The 20,456-nt window shown below is 39.4% G+C and overlaps 1 protein-coding gene across 9 annotated transcripts in view; it reads right to left on the bottom strand.

The window, feature by feature from the left end:
• NR3C2 (nuclear receptor subfamily 3 group C member 2) overlaps positions 1-20,456 on the bottom strand; it is a 137,413-nt gene that overhangs the window by 44,512 nt on the left and 72,445 nt on the right. For 8 of the 9 annotated variants that reach the window (XM_081875259.1, XM_081875254.1, XM_081875252.1 and 5 more), the window contains one exon: positions 9,728-9,879. In XM_081875259.1, coding sequence (XP_081731385.1) covers positions 9,728-9,879 — 152 coding nt within the window. The remainder of the gene's footprint in view (positions 1-9,727; positions 9,880-20,456) is intronic. The other variant, XM_081875251.1, reaches the window with a different exon arrangement.

Below are 20,456 nucleotides of genomic sequence, written 5' to 3'. Positions count from 1 at the left end.
TAGATAATTCCCCCCAACACAGGCATGCTTATCGCAGCTCAAGAGTGTGTTAGTTTCTTAGACTAAATAATAATGTTCTACAGGCTGCTCTTAGTTTTTCTGTTTGCCAAGTATTGCTGAAACAACAGAAGATGCAGGAAATGTATGGAACAACAATCACATTCCAATTCTTTGGCTCCACTCCTTATGCCAACACAAAAACTCCACCGCATTACAGAATTTTTAATAACCCCTAAAATACGGTGCCAAACTCAAATCATGCAAAGGCCAGCTAAACAGAAAATGTAACAAACAAACAAAAACCTGTTTAAATATATAGCAATTCTCCACTTGCTTGGAAAAGTTCTCGATTTTAAACAATATCTCATTCACAAAGAGTTTATGTCCTTACTTCATTTCATACAAGGCCGTTTCCTAAAATTGTCAATGAAACAAGAGGGTGTTTTTGTTTTTTAAAAAACCCAGGAACATGAACAAATATTAGTTATGAAATATCTATTGCTCTCCTATCTAATAACCAAGGGTACTGAAAGCACTTTAAAAGTCAACTTTCAGATTATTTTTTGATTGCCTCAGTACTTCAGATGTTGGGAAATCTCAGCTTTAAGAGATTAATCTTCTTCATGGTAGTAAGGCAATGAGCATTGTTTCAAGGCCTCTCATAGAAATAATTTAAAAGGAAGTATCATGTTCTTTGACTAATCTGCTCATTTTGTTGGTCCTGATGTTTAACTGTTCCATTCATCAAACTTCGTTCCAAATGAAACTGAGACATTCCAAACTGAGACACTGATACTGTAACACAAGTTGATCACACACAAAGAAGTAAAAATACAAAAGAAGTGTAGAAGTAACGATCTCCATAAAAATGTTGCTTCAAATCAGGAAATCACACTGACCAATTCCAGCTACAGCTATTGAATCTGGCAGTAGGACTTAATGAATACTGATGTCTAGAACAAGTGCTTGTACTTCAATTAGGTAACGAGTTCATTTATTATTATTATTTGTTATGTAGATGTGACAGAGGTTAACCCACCATAATTAAGATGGCATTTATAGATAGACATATATAAGGTGGAGGGAAGAAAAAGAAGATAAAGTTTGTTCCTAGCAGAAGAAAATCAAGTATAAATGTTGCACAATTTGTGAGCTAATGATTAATATAATGTGAGAGAGATCTCTCTTTCTGGTTTAACAAGAAAGACTGATGACCTCAATTTTCACTATTGCTCGGAAGTGGTCAGTTAACCCTGGTAATGAGTATAATGATTAATGCCTACTATGCAAACACACAGAAGGGCTCAAAGCCAAACTCCATGTTTCTGACACCTCTAAATGGGCACAAGTTAACTTACAACAATGCATTTAGCCAAGCAATTTAGTCTGATTTAGTCTGTCAGTCACTTTTTGTTTAAGTGTGTGTCTCCTGCTAAGGGACAATAGTTTTGCCAACTTCTTTAGTTGAAGGCCTCTACAAACTGAGGCAGGAAGATTTTCAACAGCTTTTAAAACAACAACAAGAAGAAGCCATGAAGCTATTAATGCTAAGAGCCCTGCTAAAAGAAGCAGCAGCTGGTGATATTAATAGAAAGTATTCATATACAATGCTGAAAATAAGTTGTTCAACTCTGAAAATGCTGAAAATAAGTACAGCAATTTGAAATAATGTGAGGACTTCAACCTACTTAAACACTTGCTTAAATTTTGAAATAGTATTATTGTGAAACCCCCATATTTGACAAGCTGGACAAGAAAAAGAAGACACTTAGCTTTATTATAGGATTCTATAATAAGAAAAGAAGATTGGAAAAAATCATGGATCAGAAGGCTATATTGTGACTACTAGTCATGATGTAGTCTGAATATCAGATTTTTTCCTTAATGGAAATATAGCTTGTTGATATATCAGTTGCAACATGCATCTGAAAAAATATATCTTATTCATTCATCGTGTAGTTTGTAGCCAAGGCTGCTTCCACCAAAGGATTCATAAAAAGGCTTACATCTAATATAAATTTGTGCATATTGTTTCAGAGTATTGTTTACATACATTGTTTACCACAGAGTAGTGGTAAAACTAATGTGGCATTTTATCTCGATTATAATACATTTACCCTGATCGCCGAAGAATTGATGCTTTTGAATTATGGTGCTGGAGGAGACTCTTGAGAGTCCCATGGACTGCAAGAAGATAAAACCTCTCCATACTGAAGGAAATCAACCCTGAGTGCTCACTGGGAGGACAGATTGTGAAGCTGAGGCTCCAGTACTTTGGCCACCTCATGAGAAGAGAAGACTCCCTGGAGAAGACCCTGATGTTGGGAAAGATGGAGGGCACAAGGAGAAGGGGACGGCAGAGGACGAGATGGTTGGATAGTGATTTCGAGGTTACCAGCATGAGTTTGACCAAACTGCGGGAGGCAGTGGAGGACAGAGGTGCCTGGCGTTCTCTGGTCCATGGGGTCACGAAGAGTCGGACACGACTAAACGACTAAACAACAACAACAACCCTTATTTGTCACTGCACAAAATGAATTCTCTAGAAGACATACACACTTTAAATGTAACACAAAATTAAGAACACAATAAAATACAATCAATTCAATGCTGAAGTCCAAACCAGCACCAGAAAGTAAAACAGAGGTTAAGCATATAGAAATGGATAACAATACACAAAACAGCCCAAAACGCTTCATGTTAGCTGAAAAGCAAGCAACAAACATCAATGTGCAGAGGTAAATATATATCGTTAGTAGCATTTTTTGGGAGAAGTTTTTATTATTATTATTAATGTGGGACCACCAAGCAAGCCTCTTTAAGAAGAGCGTTCCTCAGCCACTGTCAAATAAACCCACTCCAGACTTCACTCATCTAGAGGAATCATCTGTCATCAATGTCTCTATCAGTTTCTTAGCCCTCAGTCAGTCCACAACTGCAACCAGGCACTGAACTGCTATATGCAGGCATGATGTTTGGGAGTCCTCGTCTAAGTTTTAAATGCTCTTTGAAACACTGGGCAGTGCTCTCAGAATGTTATCCAGCGGCAGGGCAGGGAGGCAGTAGTTGCCTGACCTCCCATGCACTGCCATCATCAGTGCTCCCACCACTGAGTTTGCACTGTGCTAACCATGCCTCCGCCTTGACCTTTGACCTCTCCCTCTCAGTAGGCAGTGATGCCAAGTAAGGGCTGTGGCGTCACCCCACTGGCTACTGTTGCTATCCAGGGATGGGTGGGATAAATATTAATCTATTTTTAAAAATAATTGAAGGGACAGGGCTCAGGAGAAATTATAGTTAATCAGAAAGCTTCTGAGCTCTTCCCCACAATTGCACTAGTGAGTGAGCATGCGGGGAGGCTCAGCTTATTTTTTAAATGCACCATCTGAAGTTTTCAAATTATCTTAAAAGGCAGGCCCAGAATGAGAATTAATGGGAAAGACTGGGGTAACTAAGATGATGCGAGAGGAAGTGGAATATAAAAGGAACCAAGGAAGGGAAGTCCGTCAGTGATGGTATTTTTGAATGTAATAGAATATGTAACTCTTTTTTCCTATTGTTTATTACTTTCCGTTTTTTCTTCTATTGAAATGTATAAAAAATGCATTATTATTTTTAAGGCAGGCAGATACATTACAATAGTTGAGTCTCTTTACCATTCAGGACTACTCTGCTGGCCAACAGTTCACATGGTGATGGAAAAGTAGGAATTATTAGCCATCATCACTGCCACACAAGAAACCCTATGACAGTTTCTCATGTGTGTTTGACCATGCTAATTTCAAACTGCTCACCTTTGTTGCCCAGTCATTGTGTTGCCTACAGCCCTCCAGAAAGCTAGAGAAAAGATATGGCTCTACGTATGATCACCAGGAACTAAGCCAGATATTGGGTCAAATGTTACGCTGTACAAATGCCTTGCCACCATATTGCAGAAGCAATATGTTTGGCAGGCTGCCAAACTGCACCAAATATGTGTTCTACATCCTGCAACATTTAAAAGTTCATTTCCAGCACCAGTTGTTCCTTCACATTTCTCTTCCTGTCCCTGTCTGATTGTTCCTCCAGCTTCACAGCTAAATATTCAGTCTCCATTTGTAAGAGCTGGATCTCAGATTGGGTGGTTAGAGCAAGATTGTGTGCATCATTTGCAGTTTTAGAAACACCTGACAGTTGGTCAGATAGCAAATCGAATTTCTTCTCAAGTGGAGCTAGGGCTGCTCTCCAGTCCAAGGCTAGGGCATGCCTTATTTTGTTAATGTACACATCTGCGTCTCTGGCCTCCTCCATTGTAGCAGCTACTTTCCTGCCTTTGGGGGCTTTCATGCTGCTTTTAGCCATGTCAATGTCTGAGGCCTCCTCTGAAGCCTCAGATAAAGCTCCCTCTAACTAACCTTGCAGGTTTGCTTTTTGGTCCATGTATTCCTTGAATCATCTCCTTGCCAAGGCTATATAAAACTTTTGATCAGATGTCAATAGGATCCACTTTGCTTAGACTTTGTCCCAGGACGATTGGAGACACAGAATTATGCTGCCATTTAGCTTTCCAACAAGCCACGCCCACCCCTTCCTTCGCATTTCTAATTTGCAAGGTTTTAACATTCTCCAAACTAGGGGATACTGTGTCCTCAACAAATTAATTGTGAAAGAGTAAAGCAGAGACCAATCAATAAATCTCATTTCAATTGGTTCTAATAAATCAAGACTAAATGTCACACTCTTATTGGGGATAGAGACATTTGTGTGCCTGTAATCAGTGTAAAGGCATATTATTGTAAAATGGCTTCCTCTTATGTTTCAAACTGAATAGCACACAAGTACCGACAAGGTGACCCAGTGGGAAAACAAATATGAGATATCCGTCCCAATTCCCAAAGCCTGTAAAGTTCCCATCTTTCAATTTGGCATTTTATGTTTGATTCTGCAGAAATTTCTCCTCACTGCTAGGCTATTCTGTTTTATGATGGCAAGTCTGAGATTATTACTTTCCAACAGTGGTGGCTTTCATTAGCTTTTGATTTTACGTGCTAGTGCATACTAAACAATGAGTGCTGTTATTAATTTCTCCCAATAGTATATCATTATAATGACACAATATCAGAGCAAATAAGCACCTATCACTTTCACAGTTCCAGCTAGCATTGTTAAGCATAGCATTTGCATGCATTATGCGGTGCACAGGCTAACAGAAGTGTCTTATTTCTGGATCCATGTGGCAGAGAATGAATGATTGAGTTCTTGGCTTCAGGTATCAAATTACATTTAGGAGAAATGTGAAACTCCCAGACACAGAGATTAATAAAGTTGCCTTTCCTTTTTAAAGATTATGTTCATTCCAAATGCACAGACAAAGATTGCAATCCATTGGTCCCAGATATGAAAAAAGGAAAAAGAGAAAGAAAATGCACAAGGATCAAGAAGTGGGAGGGGAGCAGTAGGACTCTGCATTATTTTTCACCAAGACTTACAGTTTTCTAATAATAGAGAACCTAGACTGCTTTGGCCAATCCTACAAATAGCCTTTCCACTTATCCATGTTCACAGCCAAGGTAACTATTAGTGTACAAATCACTGTTTATCTGCAAATAGCCTTTTCAGTGCAAAGTTCAACCCTGTAAGTACACTGAAATGGATCTAGATAATCAGTGCCATCCAAGTCTTGCACAACAACCATCCACTTGAGCAGTTTCCAAAAATATTACGTTGGACATTTGGCTGAGAGCTGGAATAGTCCTTTAAGGTGGTTCAGAACTCACCTTCTAGCAAGCAGGTATTTATTACTTCCTGCTCAATATTATGAGCCAGAAGCAGCAACGGCCAAGCAAAAAGATGGCACCCTGTACTCTTCCAAGCACCTTGTTTATGTCCCTAGGCCTCAATAAATGAAATTAATCCCAGTTCACTAGAGACCCATTTAATGGCAATGAAGTGGCATGCAAATTATTAAGGATGCAAATTTCCAAGTGCTTAGCAAATAAAGTCACAGAAGACTCTGAGATGAGCTTTTCATTGTGTTTTGCAGGATCCACTTCTGACTTGCATTCCCATCACTGTCTGTTCTCATGACAGTGGTATGAGTGGTATCTGCCTGTAAACCAAGGGGCCAAACCAATAGCACCAAAAGGGAGCTTAGGAGCAATTACATCAACTGAGTCATTTCCACATTCCACAAAGCAACCAGGGCTATGACAGGACCACCAGCCATGCTAATAGAAATATTGCAAGTGCTCTCATAACTCTCTCTAGGACCCATCAACCTGAGATTGCATTGTTCTCTCACCCATGGATTGTTCTCTCACCCATGCAGAGAGAGGAAGACACAGCAAGCCTAAATCTCATTCAAAAGTGATTTGGCCATGAAAGGAGAGAAGAAAAATCCCTCTCATTCCTATACCATAGCATGACCTTTAGCACATGTTGGGCCACTGACAACTGGAGGCAGCTCCATGACCTTATAGTTGCCATGACAATCCTGAACTACCTCTGACAAGTAAGCCTTGACATGGATATTGAGGTCTCCCAGAACATCCATTCTGGAGGTTCCTCCTCCTCATGTTTGAGATCACCACTATCAGATCAGGCAGAGGGAGAATGCAGAGATGGGTGGTACAGGATCTCTAATGTGCCCCAATAGTCCACATTGGAGGGGAGGGACACTCCAAACAAATGCTCACCCAGATAGTAAACCTAATGAGAAACAGAGAATACTAATAGGCAACTTCAACCCCCACCCCATTGCAGACACCAAGTATATACTAGCGCTGCACCGAAAACCTCATCTAGCTAATGAACACCAGTAATCCTCGAAAACAAAACACACAAGATAGTATTTTCTGAATTTGAGTAGAAAAATTGATGTCGTTTTAAAAAAAATCCACACCATCCTAAGCAGCTTCTGTTTGTAGCTAACTGTGCTACTGAATCAGCTAAAATGGTAACTCGCTCCTTGCCCCTTTTTAAAATGAAGGGCTTTAATCAGGTAACAGACAAGCTTATTCCATCTGTACTATGTACCTAACGCCTTCCAAGCTTTCAGTTTCACTGTGCTGTTGCTATGTAGTTCACACAAGCCTGCAGCAACAAGTGACGAGCAACAACTGAACACTGATCACTAACAACTTGTAAATGATCCATTGTAAAATGTCTTGCCTTTAATTAATATCTCTCATAAATGTTCTTTGCCAAGTTTATTATTTATATAGCATTACTGTCCTACATGTCACCTTACAGAGCAATGTAAGCAAACTATACAGATCTCTGTCTTGAAGAACGTACAATCTCAATTTTGTTAGTAAAAGGAATAACTAGGGGAAAAAGGTAGAGTCAACAGGTGAACACAAGCAATCATGACTCTTTTCTGCTGCATCTTTAGCACAATAATTGAATGTGGCTAAAATCTCATTAGAGAAGGAGGGAAGCTAGAGTTGGAGAAGACAATATCAGACTATTGCTACATGGAGCAGACCCACAACTTATGTGGAGCTTACATTTCAGGGATAGTGCCTAAAGCCAAAATCATATATCGTCAAACCACACTGGGTGCAATGGCAGTTGGGGTTGCCAAAGTCCCCTGCCCCCATGGATACCCTCTTATTTTCTGCCTCGTTTTTAATTTTTTGATTTATTCTGCCAAGCACCTAAAGCTGAATGGGCACAACTTAAGTGTGCATAAGTTGCAGGTCTGCTGTACTTTTTCCTAACAGAAAAGTAAATTTAAACTCTAGAGGCTAGAAGCGGTCAGCAGTAGCATAATGCCCAGGTAAAAGACATAGAGAAAAATACTGAAAAGCAGTACTCCAGTCACCCTTGTATACATTGCCACCGCATGTCTCTCTAGTCACTACAGGATGCAGAATCACTTTGAACATGTGGGAGAATATCTGCTGGCAAATGAGTGGGAGGGGGAATCTGAAAACATACCAATTCTGTGAATCTAATATTTTTGTTAGATTAAGCTCTATTTTCCCTCTTTTTTCTTTCTTTCTTTTCTTTTCTTTTCTTTTTTTTGCTGGGATGCTTAAATTAATTGTCAATTCCAAAGGTAGCAAAACAAACATGACAAGTACAGTGGTACCTCTGGTTACGAATTTAATTCGTTCCGGAGGTCCGTTCCTAACCTGAAACCATTCTTAACCTGAGGTACCACTTTAGCTAATGGGGCCTCCCGCTGCCGCCATGCCACCCATGCACGGTTTCTGTTCTCATCCTGAGGTAAAGTTCTTAACCTGAGGTACTACTTCTGGGTTAGCGGAGTCTGTAACCCAAAGTGTTTGTAACCTGAGGTGTTTGTAACTCGAGGTACCACTGTAATTGCAAAAGTTTTGAATACAAGATGGACAGAGAGCTATTAATCTGCCTCTGGGCCCCTATACAAATAAGCCCCCACAAAGGAATATACATGCATGCATATAAACACAAATTCAACCCTGAGATCACCCCAAACCATCTCTAACCATAATTCTAGACCTCAAACCACAGTATGAGCTTCCAAATATACACCAGACATCCTGCCAAACTATAGTTAACCTTGACATCTACATTGAGCCAAAGATACATTCAGAGGCAGAGTTGGAGGTTAGGAGGACAATGTGCCTGTCACTCAAAGCAGCAGCCTGCTTCTCTTTCTCCTTTTATCCATATAAGAAACACCTGGTAAAACAGAATATGCTGTCTCACATCATCTAGTAGTGAGTTTTCCCACTCAATAAATTTGGGTATTCCAATGAACTTTATAATGCTGAACTTTTCAACAGTGTGTCATCATTAAACACCCTAAGATAGTAACCTCAGTCACACTCACTTTAAGTGAGTCCCATTACATACAGCGGAACTTCTTAGTAGGAAGACAGAGGCACAGAATTCAAGTCCATAACTCTAGAGGAAAATTAGTTACCCGAAAACTCTGTTTTGCTGAATTGTTCTATTTCCAGCCATTCACCTTTAAACCTTTATACTGATAGGTACAGTTGAATGGCATGAACAGTCTAATATAGTGCAGGACACAACACTACGGAAGGGAAGGTGTGTTAACTAAGATCAAGAACAGGACAGAAAGTGGAGAGAAATTGCCAGGATAAAGGGACAGGACTGTCAAATGAAGCTAGAGCAAATGAGTGAAAAAGAGTAGGGGATACAGAATAGTCCAAAAGATTGTTTTCAGAGTGAGAAGTATGCGTTCTTGAAATGCCTTCTTAAAAAACAAATCACTTATTTCCAGGCACTTGAAACCCATGCTTCTTAATGAAAAGTAGATTCCTCCCCAGGCCTAAACATTTCTTTTTTAGAAGGAGAATGCAAATGCTTATCAATCTTAAAAGGGTGGGTTCATGATTGTATAACTACCATGCATAAATTAGCTTTAAGCTACATTTGTTATTATTTATGGATTTCTGAAGAACAGTTGGATGCATCATCTGCCTGACTCTACCCAGAATCCCCCTCCAGCTTATGAAAGGTTTGGACATGTTTATTTGTGGCTACAGAAAAATTCTTTACTTTACTTCTTCTAGCAGATGAAACAAATCAGGGTTTAAAATAAAGTTATGGAAATGTGAATTAAAGCTTAGAGGCATACAGCAGACTGCGGCCAGGTGTTTTGTAGATAAAGCTGATGGTGCATACATCTTTGGAATCATTTTAAAGTGATAGTTCTTAAGGTTAAAGGCATTGTGGAACATGCAATGAAAATTCCTTATCATATAAGAAAGAATATAAAAGAAGAACCCACATGAGGATTTACCTTCCACGGCTCTTTTGAAAAAGACTTTACAGCTGCCACAGGTAACTACTCCATAATGACACCCAGATGCCTCATCTCCACACACCAAACAGACTTTGGAAGGTCTTGAGGATCCAGACGACACACTTCTCAATGAGGAGCTATGAGGGAGAGGAAAAAACAAGTTCGATCAATTCAAGTCATACTTGCCACAAATAATCTCCAATTCATTGTTATGTGTGTTCAATGACTATAAGGATCATGAATTTAGGGAGCCACAACCCCTTGACATTGGCATTGTTTGTGTTAGATTTCACTTGTTATATGAAAACCACCCATAAACACACAGTGACTGTTTTTGAATGTCACAGTAAACTATCGTTATGGATTATCATTAAGGGAACAAACCTAGTTTTCCTTCAGGCTCTCCTCCAGAGCTGCTGTGAGATCAGAAACCTTTGCTTATGATTAGTCACATTGAAGTGTTGCATCTAAACTGTAAATTTTTGGTTAATCTTAACTATAGTTTATTGAAGCAAGTCAGATTAATAAGCCACAGTTTGAAGCTGGCTTGTTTCAATTAAACCGTAGTTAAGATCAATCAGAGATTAGTGGGTTCAGATGACATGACAAATGGGTTAAGCAAAAATAAAAGTGAAAATGTCTGAATTCCTCCTCACAGCTACAGAAAGAGCCGGGGAGCAGTGCAGCACAGCAGAATGCTGAGCTCATTCATATCATGATGAACCATGATTTATCAAACGTTCAAGTGCAGTCAGATTGAATGAGTGCCACAAACTCCATCATCATTTTAATTTATTACTTGCCCTTCACCCTAATGCCCAAGGGTGGATTACAACAATTTAAAATACAACTTTAAAATAGTTTTGAAAACTTACAATTTACAAAAACTGCAATCACAAAAAACCCAACTCCTCCTTGGAATCTACCTCCTTTATCTCCTCAAAATCACCAGGGAAACATATGAAGAAAGCATTTACACATTTCAGTAGGCTATCCATTAAGAAAAAAACAGCATATGCTTTAAAAACATATTTTATGAAGACCAAATGCACAGGCATTAAATGTTGAGATTAATGCCAAACCAAACTACATCTGAATGTCTGATGATTTATTGTATTTTTAATATTTTGTTGGAAGCTGCCCAGAGTGGCTGGGGAAACCCAGCCAGATGGGCGGGGTATAAATAATAAATTATTATTATTATTATTATTATTATTATTATTATTATTATTATTACTACTACTACTATACTCACTTGCCTGGGGGCAAGTCCCATTAAATTCAATGTAACTTACACCTGAGTAGTTCTTTAAATGAGTGCACTGAAAAGTTCTACTCAAGTATGTCCATTAGTCATGGCCTGATTAAAAACCTTAAAAGTAGGGACTCACAAAATTTCACTAAAATATTTCTGTCTTTGTATACACACACTTCTGTCTTTGTATACACATACACCACTCCAAATAGCATTCTGGTAAGTGCAACTTTTGAAGGTTAGATGTATATTGGTTCACATATTATTTTGGAAACTGCAGGTTTGATGGGTTCCGTGTTAAATGTGTACTGAATTGAATTTCTCCACCATCCCTAGCAGGCAAGTGATTTCTCCACTCTTTCAGCAATCTAAGCCAATGATAGTAGAGCAGTCTCCCCACCACTGATGGCAATTGCTTAAAAGCTTCCTGTAAGCACTACTCAATTCACATACTGGTCCCATCAGGGGTGCTGCCCTTCCCTAAATAAAATGAATGTCATTTCCCTGCTGCTCTTTTTCCTGGTAACATCCCCTTTTCTTGTAATTAAGTTCTCTACTCTCCATAGCTATGACAGCCATTCCCAAAGTCTACTGCTTCTGAGGCATTGAGGATGCCATAGTACTGATGAATGGGGATGTGTGAGATTTCATCTTCTTCTGCTAGGTGCATCTTGGGCCATAAACATCTTTTTTTGGCTGGTCTCTGGGGCTAGAGCATAATTTCAGAGCTAGAAGACCTGCCTTAACCACGGGAAGTATTTAATTTCACTATTATGCACATCAGTGGGAGCTTCAGAATCATATGATAATTTTATATCCATGTCTGTTACCTTTAACCAAGCATTAGATATAGCAACCGGAATGAATGCCCAGGGAAAAGACAGTTCTCTAAGGGAAAGGAATGCTGCTTAGCAAAGAGAGAAGGGGCTGAAGCCAAAAGAGCTTCAAGAAAGGAATCTAGGTTAGGATTTAGAAGTGACCATTTTCCCAGCACAGCTGGAACTCAGGGCTCTTAGCTGATAAAAGGAGAGGGAGGAGGAGAAGCAGTTGCAGTAGAAGTGGAGAAATATGCATGGGCACTGCACTGTGGCTTTTCCCTGCTCCTGCTAAGCTCTGCCTGCCTTGGTAGACTCTACGGCTGCTCTATGTAAGTATAGCTTACATGTTGGAGGGGAAGCAATTTTCAAAAGAAAGCTCTGGGGGGTAGTGAGCTTCAAGCACATTTCAGGTAACTGGCTTGCTCATTACCCTTGCTAGCTAATGGCTGGTAGTAATTGGCAGCAATATCTGAGACTGAATTCATACATGCCACTTAAAGCACTTTTGAGACTCTCTCCTGCTGTCGGTATGCTGGCATGAAAGTTTTAAATCAATTGATGGCCGCGGAGGAAGATGCCCTTTTTCCTTTTAAAGGCTGTGTGTGTGCTCCAGTGTTGGAAGGATGATTGCACATCCGACTATTTTAGGTTTTTAAAAGGGACGGAGGAGACTGTGGGTTCTTGCACAATGGCAAGGCATGGTAGGCCTTCACCCCATGCTTTCACCTTAGCAACTTCTCTGCTTAGCTGCAATCACACAGGACAAAACTGACAAGTCTAATAGCAAGCAAGATGGGCAGATGTTAGCAGCACCTGTAGTTGGGGAACAGAAAACAGGAGTTTCCTGTGGTGAGGTAAAGAGCTGTCCAAAAGTTCAGTGCACGTTTACCCTTGCTCTTACACAAACACTCCAGGCAACAACTTCAGCTATTGGTACTCCTCCTTTTCTTAGCTATGGTAGAAAGGCTCAGCTCTAGCTGAACTGGAGAAAAAGACAACTATTTGATGGCAAGACAACTGACATTAGGCAAAAAAAGACAGATTCAAGAGAAGACAGGTTGGGAGCACTTGGAAGGGGCCTTAACTTGGAGGATTTCTGCTGTAGCTCCCTCTAAGTACTGCATTTTTCGCTCTATAAGACGCACCAGACCACAAGACGCACCTAGTTTTTGGAGGAGGAAAACAAGAAAAAAAATATTCTGAATCTCAGAAGCCAGAACAGCAAGAGGGATCACTGCGCAGTGAAAGCAGCAATCCCTCTTTTTTTTTTTTAATACTTTTTATTCAAACTTTACAAATACACATGTCCATGTAAATATGCACTGTACAAATCATCATATCAATAAACATATAAACATACATATAGATAAATTACTATACAATCCCTCTTACTGTTCTGGCTTCTGGGATAGCTGCGCAGCCTGCATTCGCTCCATAATACGCACACACATTTCCCCTTCCTTTTTAGGAGGGAAAAAGTGAGTCTTATAGATAAAAAAATACAGTATTTTAGGATGCAAGACCCAGAACTGCTTTGATTCATTATTATATTTTCTCAGTCTTCTAAAAAGATAATCACATTTCTTCCTTTAAAAGAAGATGAATGAAGGTCAAGGCTTCAAGGTCAATACTACAGAGCAGTAGTATTTTTTAAAGAAACTGACCAGAGGTCTTCCCTTGCCCTTCAATGTAAAAACTGGTACTATGATTGAAAAGGAGCTTCTCCTAGAAATCCACCAGCTCAGGAGAGGGAGAGATGGGAAAGACAAGGAGTCAGGAGCACTGGTAATGCAGAAAGATGGGGAGTTACAAACTGTCACCACCATCAAACCATGTCACTGACTACTGTTGCAGGGCAGTATTGGCTAACATCCAGGTAGGAAAATGCGGAGATGACTTTTCCACCATAAATTCCATAAGTTGCGGCACGGTGGCATTCAAAGTAGGAAAACAGAACCTGTGAACAGTGCTAATGTGTCTAAACTGAAGGAGCATAGTGGTGAATCGTAGAGTGATAATTAAAATGCTATAAACTATACGTGTGATTTTGACATTATGCTGCTTAAAATGCAGTGCCTGTGCTGTGTACTGCATGCCAATGTAATGAGAGGCATGGCTTCCGGATCCCCTTCTAACTCTCAAACCCCTGAACCAGGATGAGCTCAACAGTGACCTTTACACCCTCCTATTTCCCCTTGCACACAACATAAATTCCACAATCTTAAAAGCTCACTAATTTTAACTCTGTCAGCTTTTTATGATGCAAAGTAAAAATATCCCCAGAAGAGTTTTAGATCAAGTTCCAAATTTATTCAGCTATACAAAGACTATTTCATAATTGTGCACAGCTACATAAATGGTATATTATGGTGTCAGGATAATTTGACATTAGAAAGTGGAAGTCTGCAGTCTAAAAATTCTCCAGCTTCAAAATTATGTAACCTTCACATTCATTATGAGAGTGGGAGTTCACATTCATTATGAAAGTGAGAGTTAACAAAAGCACTTAGGGGTGCCATTTAAACTGGGATCCAAACAATTGTTTCAGGTGCACCTGAGGGCTTGGGCACGCCCAGTGGAATTTTTTTTAAAAAAACACACAGACACACTGTGATAGGGTCTGGGAACCTTCTACCAATCTAAATTTAAGAGCCTACACAGTTGCAGAAGTGATCTGTCATGTGGCTGTTCTTCGAGAAACTTAAACCCAAAGCCCCATTGGGCACATGGAACTACTTGTGTGATTAGATCTCATCCTGATTCCTTTCTTGTAGGTTAAATACAATCAGTTGCCTTTGTGCTGGTTTATGGCTGCACCAGCTGAGCCAGGAAGAGGTCAAGTAGTTTATCCTAGGCCATGTCACAAATATCAGTGGCTCAGACCAGATTAGGAACTAGGATTGTATTGGCTCTGAGCCTCTTACATGCATATAACTAAACTGCCTTTTAAATGAATCTGCATTCAGTGCATTAATCCCACACTGGAAATAATGCTCCTCCTCCCGTTTTGCCTCTGCTAATCTGTGAGGCTTACTAGCCCTACTCATTGTGATATTTATACATTCATTACATAACAGCATAACACTGTCTGGCAATTGTTGGATGATGACAATGGCTTATTTATTATACATTCAGGGAAGCCCTTGCAAATGTATATGAATGGATGAGCAATGTTATTTTACATTTTAGTTGTGCAAGTAAGTGATATCTAACACTGCCTAACAGCACTAAGGCTGGTCGCTGCTATAATTCATCTGTACCTATATTTGTAACCTGATACAGGGTGGCATTAAATGTGGTTTCATACTTTATTTCAGCAACGAATCTGCAGTTCTGCTCTCACTGAATTTACTAGGTCAAATGAAACTACAGACAAAGGCAACTGAAGGAGAACCGACAGAGGCACTTTACATCACAATGGAAGCATTTACCTTGATGACAATAACAAAAATACTCTCCCAGTACTCAGTCCCCAAGTAATTTATTTCTATGATATTTGGAGGTCAGAGTTTCCCAATATCAGAACAAAATCAAGCTGTACAGTGGTACCTTGGGTTAAGAACTTAATTCATTCTGGAGGTCCGTTCTTAACCTGAAACTGTTCTTAACCTGAGGTACCACTTTAGCTGATGGGGCCTCCCACTGCCGCCGTGCCGCCACCGCACAATTTATGTTTTCATCCTGAGGTAAAGTTCTTAACCCGAAGTACTATTTCTGGGTTAGGGGAGTCTGTAATCTGAAGTGCCTGTAACCTGAAGCATCTGTAACCCTAGGTACCACTGTATTGTTAAAGAGAGTAAGCTAAGCTCTGTTTTCTTGGTGTAATGACCAAGGTTTCCAGCAGTTCCAAGGCATAATGCCTTCTTCACAGATGACACCATTTTTTAAATAGAATAATTGATAGTGCTCTTCTTCTGCCATGAGGTACAAAACAACAACAAAAAAGATGAGGCCAAATGACAGGTCTACATTAGAGCTGCCCCTCTCACAGTAAAAGCCTGGGAACACAACTTCCTATGTCTCCTAACGATTTGAGACACAATCTTCCCTGTTCTCCTGCAAAATCCCCACTGAAATGGAAGCATGGCAAGTGTACAGCAGATAAAGGGGAGCAATGTAAGAGCATGCAGGGGTTTGCACAAGTGGCTTAAGGAGGGAGTAGCTAAGCACTGTGTAACTCCTAGTCCAATTTAGGCACACACAAGGAGCCGGGAACATCTTCAGATGTTGCCATCCACATGTATTGGTTCCATCTCTAATGCATGCCCTATTGCTTTTGCCCCCAGAATGCCCGCATGCTGAAAATCTGCAAAGAAGAAACCTTCAGCTGAATGTAGTTATCTGGCCTGCACTTTGCAGATGTCCATGCTCATTATATTAATGTCAAGAAAAGGACCTGTCAGACATACAACCTCAGAGGTAGGCCAGGAGAGAGTGGTTCCAAAGCCCCTCCACACATATTCAGCTTTACATTTAGGGGAGATTTCTATGATAGGTCTAGAGAACCTTTAGTAATACTGCCATCTCATAAACTGCAGTAATAATAATAATAATAATAATAATAATAATAATAATAATAATAATAATAATAATTTATTATTTATACCCCGCCCATCTGGCTGAGTTTTCCCAGCCACTCTGGGCGGCTCCCAATCAAGTGTTAGCAACAATACAGCATTAAATATTAAAATATTAAAAACTTCCCTAAACAGGGCTGCCTTCACATGTCTTATAAAAAAATATAACAGATGTATTATAAAAGATATAACAATGGTTACATAATTGAAATCCGCCCCCCGTTTTGTTATTCCTCAACCCACATAAAAACCAAGGATGTGATAGCACTTTCAAGTCAGTTGTGCAAAATCTCTGCACACCTAACAACATTAAGAGACAAGGAAAAATGAGAAATAAACATGAGAAACTTCACTGACACATTAATCCAAATAGCCATTACGTGAGAGGTGTGTGATAGATCGTGTGTGATAGGCCACACAAGAAGAGAGTTTATACACTCCAGTTTAATAGCATTCTTACTACTGAGTGAACAAAACATCATAATTTCCCAAATGGGCTGTCAACTCTCTCTCTCTCTCTCTCTCTCTCTCTCTCTCTCTCTCTCTCTCTCTCTCTCAAATCTCTTCTCTCAACTCAGTTTGTAGTGAATAGCGCCCAATTCACTTTAGACTTTTTTCACAGTAATCACTCTCATATGAAGTGATATGAAGTGGCCTCCCACATGGCAGCAGAAATGTATAAACCAGCAACACAGTGGCTTGCTTTATATATAACACTAAGATGAGTCATAGGGAAAGCATGAACAAGTGAGCATGTGAATGCATGGAGTTACAACTGTGGCTGCTTTGCAGTCCCCTGGTCCTGCTGCTGAGCCACCTGAAGCTTAGTCACAAGCCCATAGTTTGTCTCATTCCAGCTAAACCATGGTTCCTCTTGCTCCAGATATACTACAAGCTGCAGCCATGGTTTGCTCTTTGCTTATCACTCAATGTTTGCCAGAAGGAGACAAAGCACGAGGCTGGGTTTTGACGTAACACTAAGCCAAACTACAGCTTAGCTCTGGATAGTGCAGCTGGACCAGGGGAAGAGCAAAATTACTAGGACCAGGGGAATTACTGGACCAGGGGAAGAGCAAAAATTTCACTCTGTGCACTCTCAGCCTTGCTCAGTCATGCTTAGCCATGGTGGGCCAATGGCTCTGCAAAAGAAAACAATAGAAAATTGGAAGGAAAGAAGAGAAGGCTACAGAGAATTGTAACTAGCTTCAGTGTGTGCGTTCTTGAGAGTTTACAAATAATAAATTGGAATGGCTTACAGTGCACTCATCTATCTATTATTTATTCAGGTGTAAATTCAATTGAATTTGATGGAGGCTTACTCTCAAGTAAGCAGATACAGAATTGCAGCTTAAGTAGCACTGTGTTATTAAATGAACCATTTTATGTCTGTATGCTAAGTTTTCTGCATCTAGTTCACATTTCTCTCTTGGAGTAATTCATTACCCACTTTTACAGGAAATGAGTGGAAATGAGCTTAATTTGATGTGCTTAACAATGCTAATGGTGGCTTTAAACTACCGACCTTGACAAACTATTGCCATAAGTCCATTTTTGGCTTTCTAAGTTGGCTTTGGTAACATTTCTGCAGAATTTTAATTAAAAAGAATGGATTTTGCATTTTTTAAAAAAATCAATAAAATTACGGTAGATAATCATGTTTAAAAGCTGATTATATGAGTTATTATCCTTCTCAAACCAGATGTTAAATATATGAGGAAAAATTTAAACCATTATGAAAAATCATGTCTGGAATGCTTGTTTTCAAGTTCTAACTACTAAACTTGAACAAACACGTCCCAAAATTTCTGCATTTTATTTAAGCCCAAATGAGTAATTATGAGCTAGCTCTCTACACCTTTTCTAATATAATTACTAATTAATAAGTAAATGCAAAGAATTTGAAATACATACAACCTTGAACATTTGCACTCTTAATATATTAGCTACATTTGAAAGGAAAAAAGAAATAACGTTAGATTTGACACAACTCTTTCATGGGCTGTTCAGTTATTCATCGGTTTTGTCACCAACAATTTTCATTGAAACTCTATGCAATTCACATCCCAAAGTAAACAATGTAGAAGAATTTGAATTACGTGCACAGTAATTCAGCTGGCTATTGAAATTATGTAATATATACTCCTTCCTACTACATTTTTCTGTTTTTCTGGTTCATCTACCAAGAGAAAACATAAAAGGGTCTGATGAGAAGTTGTTCATAGTGACATGTAAACTTCCCACAGTTTGATTTAGAATTAGTTTTGAGTTCTCTTAGAGTGTGTGTGTGTGTGTGTGTGTGTGTGTGTGTGTGTGTGTGTGTGTATGCTGGCTGTACCTTATTATCTTATCAGTTTCAATGGGCAAAAGTTTATTTATTTTTTGTCCACATCTTAGACACTAGACACATCAAAATGCTATTTTCAAGGCTCCAGAGAACTATAAGCAAACCAGGGATGCTCTTATGCCTTGGGAATGAAGATGCTATGCAGTTCCTGAGCTTGTCTAACCAGGCAGATATTTTCAAGCTTCATGCAATTAGCTTAGCTTCACTGAACATGCATAAGTCAATGGCAAACGCTGCAATGGTTTCAATAAGATCCAGATTGTATTATCCATCTACTCTTGGAAAAAAAGGGTACGGTTCCTTCAGAAATGGTTTTGGCCCCAACCCTTTTTTATACTCTTGAGTTTTCGCTGTCCTCCCAACCAACCAATTCACTTGTCTTTTCTCACCTTTGCTCCTTAAGACATCACACATCCAAGACTGTGAACATTTTGACTTGTGACTACCACAGAACCTTCCAAATCATATAATACCCAGCAGTTTAAAATGTGCCCTCACCATATTAGGATTCTGTAATACAGAGACCTTTAAGTCTCCCAGACAAAATCCAGTAGTCATTCAAGGTCTTGCCCTGCAAGCCTGAATATGCTTCAACCTCTTATAATTCAACAACAGAAAATGTACATTCAACTTGGCAGGCAGAACTTTTAACTCCCCGTGCAGTTTTGTTAGGACAATGTAAGGTCATGGTATATAACCTAGTTCTGTAACAATGTTCATTTTTCTTACTAACTTTCCATCCTTACTCTTCCTTGAGAAAACTATTCTTTCCACTTGTTCTTAGATCCAGCCATACCATAACTCAATGCCACAGACTAGCATAATGAATTAACAAGCCCCATCTATTTCAAACATAATCTGAACTAGTAGGCAGTTATCCTATCCAAACAGCATAGGATGTGTACATCATAGATGACAGGATACCATTTCCATGGGACATCACAGAGCAGGCATCATAAAGCATTTCAACTGCAGGGTTAAGCTCTTCAGGCTCAAAATCTGATTTCTTATTTATGAGTCATCAGTGGGAAGCATCTATATTACATTTAGCCTAGAGGAACACCACACACATACCTCCTTCTGTGTAAAAACTGAAGCAAGGTTTTCAGTATGGCAAACTGCTAAGTGACTTCAGACTCTAATCTGGAAGGCAGAAATTAATGGAACTGCAGTGGTATGTACCACAAGCCTCTCTTCTTCAAACCAGAAGTGCTTCATCATATACTCTTCACTTCTCATCCTGCCTCTTGGCTTCTATTTCTCTTCTTTTGTTACATAAGAACACAGGAGGCTGCCTTACACTAGATCAAGCAAGCTGTCCATCTAGCCTACTATTCTCAACTCTGACAGAGGCCTTTAACATTGCCTACAACTTGATCCTTCAAATGGGAAATGCCATGGATTGAACATGGGATTTTCTGCATGCAAGCATGCACTTTTCTACAGAGCTACAGTACCCTCCCCCCAATTCACTTTTTCTTAATTTTACAACCGTAATCATTCATTTGGTACCTTACCTGGATAGTAAACATAGGGTAGGCCAAAGTCAGGATAGCATATTTAGATAAAGAAAAATTGTTCTGGAGTAGAGAGGAATGGGTTTTGCAAAAGCTGTTTTAGTTGCAAACAAAATGACAGAAGGCACAAGCCCTAACAGTCCATTTGGTATCCATAGCTATTGAATGCATGAAGCAGGTAGCAAAAATATATGAGCTAGTCA

Source organism: Podarcis erhardii (genome assembly GCF_964252035.2).
Source record: "Podarcis erhardii genome assembly, chromosome: 9".
Classification (NCBI taxonomy): Eukaryota; Metazoa; Chordata; class Lepidosauria; order Squamata; family Lacertidae; genus Podarcis; species Podarcis erhardii.
Note: the sequence above shows the minus strand (reverse complement) of the source record. Positions and strands in the feature narration are given on the sequence as shown.